The following is a 13,532-nucleotide window of genomic DNA, read 5'->3' as shown; positions in this document are numbered from 1 at the left end:
AAAACAACAGGGAAGAGGATAAAAGAAAGGGGAGGTTAAAAAGTTAAAAAAAAAAAAAAAAACAAAACAAAAAGGGGGGAAAAGGAAGACGAGAGGAGCGAAAGCAGCGCGAAGGAATTAAAAAATAAAAGAGGATTAAAGAGGAAAGAGCAAAAGGAAAAAGAAGGAAGAAGGAAGAAAAAGGGAATAAAGGAGGAGAGAAGAAGGAGGAAAAAGCAGGAGAAAAGGTAAAGGGTTAAAAAGGAGGGAAAAAGTGAAAAAAGGGCGAGAGGAGGGGGGAAAAGGGAAAATTAGAAAAAGAAGGGGAAAGGAGGAAAAAATAAAGACAGGAAGGGAAAAGGGGGGAAAAAATTTAAAAAGCAAGGAAAAAGTGGCATAAAGAAGGAATAAAGAAGGGAAAGGGAGGAAAAACAAGGATTAAAGAGAGAAAAATGAGGAAAAACAAGGAATAAAGAAGGAAAAAGGGGCATAAACAAGGAATAAAGAAGGAAAAAAATGAGGAAAAACAAGGATTAGGGGGGAAAACTGAAGGGAAAGCCGCAAGGGGGGACCCCGAGGGGCGGCCCCGCCCCGGGACCCCCCGGTCCGGCCGGACCGGCCCCGCCGCGGGCTCGGGGCGGAGCCGCGAGTGGGGATGGAAATCCACCTTCCCATGGCTGTTAAACGGCACTGCGTTTCGTTTATTTTGTTTTATTTTATTTTATTTTATTTTATTTTATTTTATTTTACTTTATTTTACTTTATTTTACTTTATTTTATTTTATTCTGATCTATTCTATTCTATTTTAAAATTTAATTTAATTTTATTTTATTCTATTTTATTCTATTCTATTTCATTGTATTTTTATTTTATTTTATCTTAAATTTTATTTTATTCTATTTTAAAATTTAATTTTATTATATTCTATTGCGTTTTATTTTTATTCTATTTTATTTTACTTCATTTCAATTATTTAATTTAATTCTATTCTATTTCATTTTATTTTTATTATATTCCATTTCATTTTCTTTCATTTCATTTCATTTATTTATTTTAATTTCATTTTCATTTTATTTCCAGCCCCCGTATATATACCTATATATCTATATAGATATATATGTATATATATATTATGCATACATAAATATACATTTATATTTATGTTTAAAAACATATTTATATTTATAGTTATATATTTATAATTTACATGTTTGTATATTTATATCTATATATTTACAGTATTATCTTTATAGTTACGTTTGTGATTATATTTATATTTATATTATCTCAGTATTTTCCTCATCCAGCCCAATTTTCCCTCCTCAGGCTGATTTGGGATGCAGCTGCTCCTGGACAGACCCAGAGCATTCCCAGGAGCCTGAGTGGAACCAGAGCAGCACCAGAGGGTCCCATGGAGCAGGAGGGGACCCCCGAGCCCCCCAAAGAGGCTACGGGTGGGGACGGAATTCCCGCTGCTGGGGACAGAATTCCCAATGTTGGTGACAGAATTCCCGCTGCTGGGGGTGCAATTCCCTGTGTAGGGGACACAAATCCCAGCACTGGGGACGGAATTCCCAGTGCTGGGGGCGGAATTCCCGACGTTGGGGACACAATTCCTGATGTTGGGGGTGCAATTCCCAGCGTTGGGGACGAAATTCCCAGTGTAGGGGACGGAGTTCCCAGTGTTGGTGGCGGAATTCCCGGCGTAGGAGACACATTTCCCAATGCTGGGGATGGAATTCCCAGTGCTGGGTTTGGAATTCCCAGTGTTAGGGACGAAATTCCCGCTTTAGGAGATGGAATTCCCAGCGTTAGGGACACAATTCCTGGTGCAGGGCATGGAATTCCCGGTGTTGGTGACAGAGTTCCCGGTGTTGGGGGCACAGTTCCCAATGCCGAGGACACAGTTCCCAATTTTAGGGGTGGAATTCCCAGTGTTGGTGACGCAGTTCCCGGTGTTGGTGACACGATTCCCGGTGCAGGGAATTCCCAGGAAGGTTCTGGAAGCCCATCCGGGCAGCAGGAGGGGGTCTCCAGCCCCCAGGGACCCCCGGGGGGCTCCCCCAAGCAGCAGCAGCCCCTGCATGAGGAGGGGTCCCCAAAGGAGGAAGGGTCCCCGAAGGAAGGGGGGTCCCCCAAAGAGCAGCCCCCACAGGACAAGGGGTCCCTGAAGGAGGGGGGGTCCCCCCAGGACAGGGGGTCCCCCCAGGACAGGGGGTCCCCGCCGGCCGAGCCCCCCCGGGCGCAGCCCCCCGGGGATTTTTACTTTGTCAAGTGGATCCTGTGGAAGGGGCAGCGCACGGCCCTGGTGACCCAGGGCGAGAACGGGCCCTGCCCGCTGCTGGCCATCATCAACATCCTCCTGCTGCAGTGGAAGGCAAGCTGGGGGGGCTTTGGACCCCCAGATCCCCTGGGGAGGGGTCCCAGGGTGGGCTGGGATGGGATGGGATGGGATCAATGGGATCAGATCAGTGGGATGGGATGGGATCAATGGGATAGGAGGGGATGGGATCAGTGGGGTGGGATGGGATTGATGGGATGGGAAGGGATCAATGGGATGGGATCAATGGGATCAATGGGATGGGATAGGATGGGATGGGATCAATGGGATCAGATCACTGGGATGGGATGGGATGGGATCAATGGGATAGGAGGGGATGGGATCAGTGGGGTGGGATGGGATTGATGGGATGGGAAGGGATCAATGGGATGTTATCAGTGGGATGGGAAGGGATCAGTGGGATGGGATCAATGGGATCCATGGGATGGGATCAGTGGGATGGGATAGGATGGGATGGGATAAATGGGATCAATGAGATGGGATGGGATCAATGGGATCAGATCACTGGGCTGGGCTGGGATGGGATGTGATGTTATCAGTGAGATGGGATCAATGGGATCAATGGGATGGGAAGGGATCAATGGAATGTTATCAGTGGGATGGGATCAATGGGATGGGAAGGGATCAATGGGATGTTATCAGTGGGATGGGATCATGGGATGGTGCCCCGCCTGCTCTGGTTGCCCCCAGGTGAAGCTGCCCCCGCAGACGGAGGTGGTCACGGCCGAGGAGCTGATGGCACATTTGGGTGAGTGGGGACCCTGCTCTGGCACCAGGAATGGGGTGGGGGGCTCCAGTGGGACCCCCACATTCCCTGGGGGGGGCTCTGACCCCTCTGTCTCGCAGGGAATTGCATCCTGGCCACCCAACCCAAGGACACCTCGGAGGGGCTGCAGCTGAACTTCCAGCAGGTGAGGAGCACCCCCAGAACACACAACCCTGCTGGCTGCAGGATTTGGGGTGTCACCCTCAGGAGTGACCCCTCCCCGTGTTTCTGCTGCCCCCCAGAACATCAGTGACACCATGACAGTGCTGCCCAAGCTCTCCACGGGGCTGGACGTCAACGTGAGGTTCACGGGGGTCTCAGATTTCGAGTACACCCCCGAGTGCATCGTCTTTGACCTCCTCAACATCCCACTGTACCACGGCTGGCTGGTGGACCCCCAGGTGAGCCCCCCTGCCTGGCTGCTGGGGCTTCTGTGGTGTCACAGAGGTGTCCCCAGCGCTGGAGAGGAGCTGGGGCTCCTCCTGGCCAAGGTGACCAAGCTGAGGATGGATGTCCCAACCTTGGGAGTGCTCAAGGCCAGGTTGGATGGTGCTTGGAGGAACCTGGTCTAGCAGATGTCCCTGCCTATGGTTTAGGTGGGTCCAGGTGAGACTGGTCTATCAGGACTGTGGTTTGGGGGGGTTCAGATGAAGCTGGTCTATCAGGACTGTGGTTTGGAGGTTCCAGATGAGCCTGGTCTATCAGGACTGTGGTTTGGGGGCTCCAGATGAGCCTGGTCTAGCAGGAGATGTCCCTGCCTGTGGTTTGGGGAGGTCCAGATGATCCCAGAAATTCCCAGCCCAAAGCCCTCGGTGATGTTTGGGATGGGGCTCTGAACCCGAGGCAGTGCCCGGCGCCTCTGGCCGCGGCAGGAGGTTGCCCTGGGTGCTCCCTTCCCTCAGAAGGGACCCTCAGACCCCTCTGCTGTGGCTCCACGCCCACCAGGAGCTCACCCCGTGTCCCTGCCGCCCCGCAGAGCCCCGAGCAGGTGCAGGCCGTGGGCAGGCTCAGCTACAACCAGCTGGTGGAGAAGATCATCACCTGCAAGCACGCCAGCGACTCGCGCCTGGTGAGCGAAGGTAACGGCCCTGCCGCCCGCCCGCGGGCCCGGGGGGCACGGCCGGGCACCCCCGGCCCCGCCACGTCCCCGCTGTCCCCTCAGGGCTGGTGGCAGAGCAGTTCCTGGAGGCCACGGCGTCCCAGCTGACCTTCCACGGGCTGTGCGAGCTGACGGCGCGCGCCCGCGAGGGAGAGCTCGGCGTCTTCTTCCGCAACAACCACTTCAGCACCATGATCAAACACAAGGTGGGAGCCCCGACCCCGCCGTGCCCCCCAGAGCCCCCTGTGCCCCCCAGAGCCCTGTGTGCCCCCCAGAGCCCCAGCCAGGGCCCACTGTCACCTGTCCTGTGGGAATGTTCCTCGCCTGGGGTCACCAGATGTGGTGGTGTTCACGGGTTTTGGAAGACTGATTTATTATTTTATTATTTAATGGTATGATATATTATATTATATTATTTTATATTATATTATATTAATTACATTTATTACATTACATTACATTATTACATTACATTACACTACATTAGACTATATTGTATTACATTACACTATATTGTACCACATTACATTACACTATATTACATTACATTACATTACATTATGTGAAAATGCTATATTAAAACTACACTAAAAGAACAGAAGAAAGGATTTCATCAGAAAGGAATAGAAAGGAATGGAATGATAAAATCTTGTGACTCTCAGAGAGTCCGAGACAGCCGGGCTGTGATTGACCATTAATTAGAAACAACCCCATGAGACCAATCCCAGATGCACCAGTTGCATCCCACAGCAGCAGATAACCATTGTTTACATTTCGTTCCTGAGAACGAAATATTTTCTCAGGAGAAAATATGCTAGTAAAAGGAGTTTTTATAAAACATGTCCGTGGCACTGTCCCTTGTGCCCAGGGCCACCTCTACCTGCTGGTGACCGACCAGGGCTTCCTGCAGGAGGAGGGGGTGGTGTGGGAGAGCCTGCACAGCGTGGATGGGGACAGCTGCTTCTGTGACACCGAGTTCCACCTCTGCCACCCCCTGGGCAAGGACGGGGCCAGCACGGCCCCCCCGGACCCCCGGCTGCAGCAGAGACAAGTGGACCAGGTTTGGGGACACGTGGTGGCACTGGGTGTGGGTGCTGGGAGGTCCCCAGGACGAGGGAAGAGATTAATCTGGCTCAATGTTCTCAGAAGGCTGATATATTATATTATATTATATTATATTATATTATATTATATTATATTAATTATATTATATTATATTACATTTTATATTATATTATATTATATTATATTATATTATATTATATCATTATATTATATCATATTATATTATATCATATTATATCATATTATATCATATTATATCATATTATATTATATTACATTACATTATATTATATTATATTACATTATATTATATTATATTATATTATATTATATTATATTATATTATATTATATTATATTATATTATATTATATTATATTATATATTATATTATATTATATTACATTACATTACATTACATTACATTACATTACATTATATTATATATTACATTACATTATATATTATGTTATATTATATTATATTATATTGCATTACATTACATTACATTATATTATATCATATCACATTACATTACATTACATTTATTATAGAATGCCATACTAAAACTATGCTAAAGAAATAGAGAATGGATACAGACAGAAGGCTTAACAAGAATGCTAAAATTCTTGTTCAGATAAATAATAATCGAATTAACATAAAACAATAAAATAAAATATTATAAATATTTTATATATATAAACATATATTACTATATAATTATATTTATTATTACTTACCTTATGTATTTATATATAATAAATATATTTATATATCATAATAAAGATAATAAATATAATTATATTTTATTATAATATTTTATGATATTACAAACCAAAATAATTTAAATAATAAATAATGAAATAATATTTTACTAAATATTATAATAAATATAATAAAAACCAGTGACTCCTTCCAGAGTCCTGACACAGCTGGACCATGATTGGTCATTAAATAAAAACAATTCACATGTTGGAAAAACAATCTCCAGATCAAATTCTGAAACAGCAAAACACGAGAAGCTGAGGCTTCTCAGCTTCCCGGGAGAAAATCCTGGGCAAGGAGAGTTTTTAGAAAACATTTAGAAATTTTTTTAGAAAATTTAGAAAATAGGCACATTCCAAAGCAGCAAAACACGAGAAGCTGAGGCTTCTCAGCTTCCCAGGAGGAGATCCTGGACAAGGGAATTTTTTTAGAAAATCTGTCAGGAACAAATGAGTCCCATCCTGGATCCCGCAGGGTCTGACCCCCCTCTCTGTGCCCCTGCCAGGATTTCATGGTGGCCCTGTCACTGCAGCAGGGACAGGGCCCCTCCTCGGTGCTCAGCGACCTGGAGCTGGCGCGGCAGCTGCAGCAGGAGGAGTACCAGCAGCACCATCCTCATCCTCCTCCTCATCCTCACCACCCTGCTCCTCCTCAGCTGCTCCCAGCGCAGGTACCCGGGGGGTGCTGCTGGCCCTGGGGGTCTCTGTGCGTGCCCCCAGAGCTCAGCCCTGTCCCTGTCCCTGTCCCTGTCCCTGTCCCCACAGGCGGAGCGGCGGCGCCAGAGGCCGGATTTGGACTGCACCCTCCTCTAGCCCCCCGTGCCTGGGGGTGCCCACGCCTGCAGCCCCCCAAAACCCCGCTCTGCATCCTCCAGGGACATCCTGGGGGTCCCGGTGGGCTGGAGACGAGGGGTGACCGTCTGAGCCCACCCCAGGAACACCCCAGTGGCCTTAACACAGGGGGGATCCCACTCAGGGGGGTCCCACACCTCAATCCACACTCCAGGACACGGGTGGGTGTGTGTGTGGGGATGGGGGGACACCTGCACCCCCCTGTTCAAAATGTGGCCTTAGCCTTTGGCAAGTAAAGGACTTGTACCCCTGAGATCAGTGGGGACTTCTGTTCTCTGGGGACACAGGGGTTTGGGGGGGGATTGGGGGGGTTTGGGTGGCTTTTGGGGGATTTGGGGTCGCAATTCCTCCGCGGTTTGGGGGGATTTGGAGTTTTTTTGGGGATTTGGGGTCACGGTTCCTCCGCGAGTTTGGGGTCCCCTCTGTGGGGTGCAGTGGCGAGGCGTGGCCGCCAGGCGGCGACAGAGGGCGAGTGGGGCCTGTGGGGTTCCGTAGGGGCACAAATGGGGTGTCTGTGGGGGGTATATGGGGCACATATAGGGCTGTCTGTGGAGGGTATATGGGGCACATATAGGGCTGTCTGTGGGGGGTATATGGGGCACAAATGGGGTGTCTGTGGGGGGTATATGGGGCACATATAGGGGTGTCTGTGGGGGGTATATGGGGCACAAATGGGCTGTCTGTGGGGGGTATATGGGGCTGTCTATAGGGGGTATGTGGGGCACATATAGGGCTGTCTATAGGGTGTATATAGGGCATATATAGGGCTCTCTATAGGGTGTCTATATGGCGTGCACAGGGCACATATAGAGCTCTCTATAGGGTGTTTATATGTGTTGCATAGGGTACCTGTAGGGAGTATATGGGGTGTATATGGGGCATATATAGGGCTGTCTATAGGGGGTATATAGGGCTTTCTATAGGGTGTTTATATGGGGTGCACAGGGCACATATAGGGCTGTCTATATGGTGTCTGTATAGGGCACATACAGGGCTGTCTATAGGGTGTATAGAGGTGTATATGGGGCACATATAGGGCTCTCTGTAGGGTGTTTATATGGGGTGCACGGGGCACATATAGGGCGGTCTATAGGGTGTATGGAGGTGTAAATGGGGCACATACAGGGCTGTCTATAGGGTGTATAGAGGTGTATATGGGGCACATATAGGGCTCTCTGTAGGGTGTTTATATGGGGTGCACGGGGCACATATAGGGCGGTCTATAGGGTGTGTATTTGGGGTGTATATGGAGCACCCCGGGGTCCATAAGGGGGGCGCACGAATCCCGTCTCGGCGGTCGATTGCTCACGCCTGGGCCCCGCCCCGCCCCACGGCGGGCGCCGCTCCCCGCGGCGTTGCGGTGACGTCACTCCCGGGTCCGCGGTGACGTCACTGCCGCCGCTGCCTGGCGCGGGGCGCGCGCGGGACGGAGGGGGGCGAGCGGCGGCTCCGTGAGGGCTCCGGGCGGCGGCGGCTCCGTGAGGGCTCCGGCGGCGGCTGCGGGTGAGTGCGGCCGGCGGCGCGCGGGGCCGCCCCGCTCCGCGAGGGGCCGCCCGGAGGGGGCCGCGGGATGGTTCCCGCTCGCTCCCTCCGCGCCAGGCCCGCGGCCGGGCCTTTCTGCGGGCGTTGGGCGCGCACCGGAGCCATCCCGGGCCTCCATCCGCCCTCGGGCAGGGCCCGCCGGGGCCCCCCGGGGCTGCCCGGGCGGGGCCGGGTGAAGGCGGGGCCCCCCCGGGCCCACAGCGGCCTCGGGCAACGGCGGGGTCGCTGTCCCCCGGCCCGGTCGGGCGCGCAGCCCCCGGGCCCGGATCCCTCCCGGTCCCGTTTATCTGCCCACAACTATAAAACGTCAGGGGTTTGTCGGTTTCCAACAGGATCGCTGCTAAAATCACCTCTGGGGAGGGGGGTCCGGCCCGGCGGTGCCCCCTCCTGCACCGGCTCCGTGCCCCGGTGCCCCCACATCGCGCTGTGCCGCCGGTGCCCCGGGGGAGAAGGAGCTGCCGGCCCTGACCGGGGCCTCACCCCGTCCTCCCACGCTCCCCTCCCGTTACCTGCCCGCGGCACGGCCCCGGGAGCCGGGAATTGCGGCACCTCCCTCCCGCCCGCCCTTGCGAAACCGGCCACGGTGGTTCCTCTTCCTCCCGCGGCCGAGCGGAGCCGCCCCGGCCCTCGCCACAATCCGTGTCGGGGATTCGCGTCCCGGGGCTGCGATCCCAACCGAGCCCATCCCGACCCCGCGGGGTTCCCCAAAATCGGCCGGTGGGGAGGGACGGGGAGCCGGGATGCGCTGACCCCGCTGGCCCCGAGGGGCCGCTCCCCCGTCCGGAGCCTTTTTAAGGCACAAAGGTGCTCATTGTGTGGCCACAAATCCCTAATCCCGCGCTGGGGCCGTGCCGGGCCTCGCAGCGCTGGCGGTGGGCTCCGTGCCTCCGTTTCCCACCGGGGATCGGGTTTGGATCGGCCGCGGGATGCGCGCACGGGAGGGAAACCGAACTCGGGGGTTTCTCCCCGCTCCCGATCCCGGTGCGGAGGCGGCGTTGCGGTCCCGGTGCGGAGGTGGGAGCCCGGCCGTTCCCTCGGGCTGGCTGCAGGAGCCGAGCTGCCGGTTGGAAGCAGGACTGGGGCCCCTGTTAATGATCACCCTCTGACCTCCGGGCTGCCGGGAGCAAAGTCCCTCGGTGCCCGAGCCGAGCTCCGACGGGGATTTCACCGGGGCCTCGCTGGGAGCCGAGGTGGAAATTGGGGCGCCTGGTGGGGCCGGGGTGGGATCGGCCTTCTCCTCGGAGATGCCCCCCTCACCTCTCCCCCTTTTCCCTTCCCTCAGCATGTTTCAGACCTTGTACAGCTATTTTTGGTGGGAACGGCTCTGGCTCCCGGCAAACCTCACCTGGGCTGACCTGGAGGACCGGGATGGGCGAGTCTATGCCAAAGCCTCTGACCTGTACATCACCCTCCCCTTGGCCTTCCTCTTCCTCGTTGTCCGGCACCTCTTTGAGACGTGAGTCCCTTCCCTGGGGGTGGGCACGGATCCTGAGCCCCCGATCCAGCTCTCCCCGTGCCCTGGGGGCTGTGGCTGAACCCTGGCATGTGGCACCTTGCGCTCAGCCGAGCTGGGGGTCCTGATCCCCCCTAGCAAACCCACGTGCTCCCTTTTCCCCACACAAACACGGCCTTTAGGGAGTGATTTGTTGGGCAAACAATGGGAACAGACCCGGCTTTGTTGGGATGGCGAGAGAAGGGAGGGGCTGAGTGGGGACAGCCCGTGACAGAGGGACCCGGGGGGCTCCCCTTGGCAAAACCCACCCCGAAGGAGGCACAGCAGCGTGGGGACACCGAGGCACTGAGTGTTCATGGGTCCCTGAGTGGCTTTAATGGTGCCAAACCGTGCAGGTGACAGGAATTCCTTCCCCAGGTACGTGGCCACCCCCCTGGCCGGGCTGCTGAACGTCAAGGAGAAGGTGCGGTTAAAAGCCACCCCCAACGCGGTGCTGGAGAGGTTTTATGCTGCCACCAGCAAACACCCCAAGCAGGTGAGGGCTCAGGGGGTCCCCAGGGGGCGAGGGTGGCAGAGGCAGGGCTGTGTGACACAGTGGGGCTGCCCCGGTGTCCCCAGGCCGACGTGGAGATGCTCTCCAAGAAGAGCGGCTGCACCGTGCGCCAGGTCGAGCGCTGGTTCCGCCGCCGCCGCAACCAGGACCGGCCCAGCCTGCTCAAGAAATTCAGGGAGGCCAGGTGAGACCCCTGTCCCTTCCTGCCTGGTGTCACTGTCCCTCCACCCTGGGGGCTCTGGGGGTCCCAGCTTGGCCAGGAGCTGCCTGGGAGGGTGGGAGATGTGGGATCTGGGTCCGTCCTCCTCCCTCCTGCTCCCCGGTGCCCGTCTGAGGAACGTCTGCTTCCTTTTTCCAGTTGGAGATTCACCTTTTACCTTATTGCTTTCATTGCTGGCATGGCTGTCATAGTGGATGTGAGTATTGCCCCCCTCTCCTTGCTCCCCCAGCCCCCCTGGCCCCTCTGACTCCTGTGTCTCCCCATCCTGCAGAAACCCTGGTTCTACGACCTCCGGGAGGTGTGGAAGGGATACCCCATCCAGGTGAGCACATCCCAGCTGCCAGCCCTCGCCTTCTCCTGAGCACCAGGGGGAACTGGGGGTGCAGGAGGGTTTGGGGGTCCTCAGGACACCCGGATGGTGCTCACAGAAGGGGACCAAACCCCTCTGGGGGACACAGAGAACAACCCCAACCCGTCCCTTGCCCCCAGAGCGTGCTGCCCTCCCAGTACTGGTACTACATGATCGAGCTCTCCTTCTACTGGTCCCTGCTCTTCAGCATCGCCTCTGACGTCAAGCGCAAGGTGGGGACACTGGGACGGGCTGGGGGACACCAGGACATCTCAGCAGGGTGGGCAGGTGGGAGCAGCTGGGAGGATGTGGGCACAGGAGCAGGAAAAAGCAAGAAAAGCTCATTTCTTGAAGGGAACCTGTTGTCTTGTGGGATAACTGAAGCCTCTGGAAGGTGGGAGAAGCTCAGGGGCTGTGGGATGGGGTTTTGCTGTGGGTGCTGTAACCCTCCCTTTGCTGAGCTTCCCTTTGCTTTGGGCACAGGACTTCAAAGAGCAAATCATCCACCACGTTGCCACCATCATCCTCATCAGCTTCTCCTGGTTTGCCAACTACGTCCGTGCCGGGACTCTCATCATGGCCCTGCACGACTCCTCGGATTATCTGCTGGAGGTTGGTGTGTCCCCCTGCCCTGCTGCCACCCCGTCCCCCATCCTGTGCCCCCTGCCCTGCTCACCCCCTCTGCCCCCCTCCAGTCTGCCAAAATGTTCAACTACGCCGGGTGGAGGAACACCTGCAACAACATCTTCATCGTCTTCGCCGCCGTCTTCATCATCACCCGCCTGGTCATCCTCCCCTTCTGGTGAGCTCTGCTGGGGAACGGGGGAACTGAGGCAGGGGCTGGGGGAGCCTCAGTGACAGGAGTGGCTTTTCCTGGCAGGATCATGCACTGCACGATGGTTTATCCGCTGGATCTCTACCCTGCCTTCTTTGGTTACTACTTCTTTAACTTCATGATGGTGGTGCTGCAGTCGCTGCACATCTTCTGGGCCTACCTCATCATCCGCATGGCCCAGAAGTTCATAACTGGAAAGGTGAGGGGGGGCATGGGGATGTCATGGGGGAAGGAAGGACCCCCAGATCCTGAATCCCGACTGCCTTTGGCTCTCCAGATCCACTGTGGGGAGAAACCCCTGTGGCTGCAATGGGGAAACTGAGGCACGGCAGGAAAATAAGGGGAGCTGCTGCCTGAACCCCCTTTTTCCCTCTGCCCGCAGGTGGTGGAGGACGAGCGGAGTGACCGTGAGGAGACGGACAACACCGAGGAGGAGGAGGAGGTGACCAAGAACGGTCCCCTCTCCAACGGCCACCCCGTCCTCAACAACAACCACCGCAAAACCGACTGAGAGCGCCCCGGACCCGAGAGCTGCCACCTCCTGCCACCGGCCCGGCCCCTCCGGCCGCTCCGCACCGGGAGCCCGGAGCGCCCGCCCCTGCTCCGGAGCGGGGCCGCAGCTCTGCCTCACACTCACCGCTGGTGCCCTTCCACCTCTCACCTGCTGCCTTAATCCACGGCGGTTCCCCGGCCAGGCGGGGACCCCTCCGGGGTGGCTCCATCCATCCCTCCGGGCGGTTCCTCCCCGCCCCGCAGCCCCTGCCTGGGATCGGCTCTGGCCAAAGAGCTCGGCCCCAGCCCCTCGCCGGGCTCTGCGTTATTCCAATTTTCCCAACCATTCCTTCACCGGGGCAAGGGGATAATTCCCCTTTCCCTGAGCTGGAAAAGCCGGCTCAGCCCCTGCTCCACCGAACTGGGAGGGAGGAGCAGGGAATTCCTGGGTGTTTCAGTGCCTAAATGATGGGATGACACTATGGAAGTACTTGGGGGAAGGAAGCTGCGGGGTTGAGCCACTCCTTGTGTCTCACAGAGTTTAATCCTCTCATTTCTCTTCGGTAAATGGATTTTTGAGTCTCTCCCTCTCCGTGGCCTCTCCCAGCTGTAACAGGACAAATTTCCAACTTGATTTTTTCCTTTTTTTCCCTTCCTTTCTATTTATTTGGAAGACAGGAGGAGCCAGGCTTGGCTCTGTCTCCTGCATCCTTTGGGATGCTGTGAGACCTCCCAGCACGGAGGGGTGGGGGGGGAAAAGGACCATTAACCAATGTCAGACCAAAACGTGTTTTGTTGTTCTTGTTTTTTGGTTTTTTTTTTTTTTTAATAAATAAAAGGTTAAATATATTAAAAGTTAAAAAAACTAATAAACTTGGGTAAAAAAAAAAAAAAAAATTACAGGATTTGGGCATCTGTGTCCCTGGGGTGGGGAGGTTATTTTGGCATAGATCCTTTAGGCAGTGCTAAAAATGGGCAGAGTTGAGGATTTTGATGGTTTTTATGGGTTTTTTTTCCTCCTAACAGTTCCCCAAGTCTTCAAGCCCAGGCTGGAGTGTGAGTTTGGGTTCCCTGAGGAGCTGCAGCCCCACTGGGATCACAAAGCCTCCATTCAGGTGGAGTCTCAGGATGGAACTGGAGCTCCAGGAGGCCCCAGAAAGGTTTTATTTTACAAAGAAAAAAGAAAAAGGTTATTTAGCAGAAAAAAAGCCCAACAAGCCTC

General features: G+C 54.3%; 2 protein-coding genes across 3 annotated transcripts; both read left to right on the top strand.

Moving 5' to 3' along the window:
- Positions 1 to 17: 17 nt before the first annotated feature.
- MINDY1 (MINDY lysine 48 deubiquitinase 1) lies at positions 18 to 7,119 on the top strand. 2 transcript variants are annotated; one of them, XM_058821543.1, is made up of 10 exons: positions 18 to 227; positions 1,307 to 2,357; positions 3,012 to 3,069; positions 3,168 to 3,232; positions 3,330 to 3,488; positions 4,064 to 4,166; positions 4,250 to 4,392; positions 5,097 to 5,246; positions 6,521 to 6,685; positions 6,780 to 7,119. In XM_058821543.1, exons 2-10 carry the CDS (start codon positions 1,392 to 1,394, stop codon positions 6,825 to 6,827), a joined length of 1,857 nt encoding a protein of 618 aa, XP_058677526.1. In that variant the 5' UTR covers positions 18 to 227; positions 1,307 to 1,391; the 3' UTR covers positions 6,828 to 7,119. The 2 variants fall into 2 exon arrangements, with proteins under 2 accessions (XP_058677526.1, XP_058677525.1); XM_058821542.1 differs by having other exon boundaries at positions 5,055 to 5,246.
- A 1,138-nt stretch (positions 7,120 to 8,257) lies between these two features.
- On the top strand, positions 8,258 to 13,101 carry CERS2 (ceramide synthase 2). Its single transcript, XM_058821636.1, has 11 exons — positions 8,258 to 8,369; positions 9,691 to 9,864; positions 10,279 to 10,396; positions 10,480 to 10,598; positions 10,773 to 10,830; positions 10,906 to 10,956; positions 11,124 to 11,216; positions 11,467 to 11,595; positions 11,679 to 11,785; positions 11,864 to 12,017; positions 12,201 to 13,101. Exons 2-11 carry the CDS (start codon positions 9,692 to 9,694, stop codon positions 12,327 to 12,329), a joined length of 1,131 nt encoding a protein of 376 aa, XP_058677619.1. The 5' UTR covers positions 8,258 to 8,369; position 9,691; the 3' UTR covers positions 12,330 to 13,101.
- The last annotated feature ends 431 nt before the right edge of the window (positions 13,102 to 13,532 follow it).

This window comes from Ammospiza caudacuta, chromosome 30 (assembly GCF_027887145.1).
Source record: "Ammospiza caudacuta isolate bAmmCau1 chromosome 30, bAmmCau1.pri, whole genome shotgun sequence".
Taxonomy (NCBI): domain Eukaryota; kingdom Metazoa; phylum Chordata; class Aves; order Passeriformes; family Passerellidae; genus Ammospiza; species Ammospiza caudacuta.
Note: the sequence above shows the minus strand (reverse complement) of the source record. Positions and strands in the feature narration are given on the sequence as shown.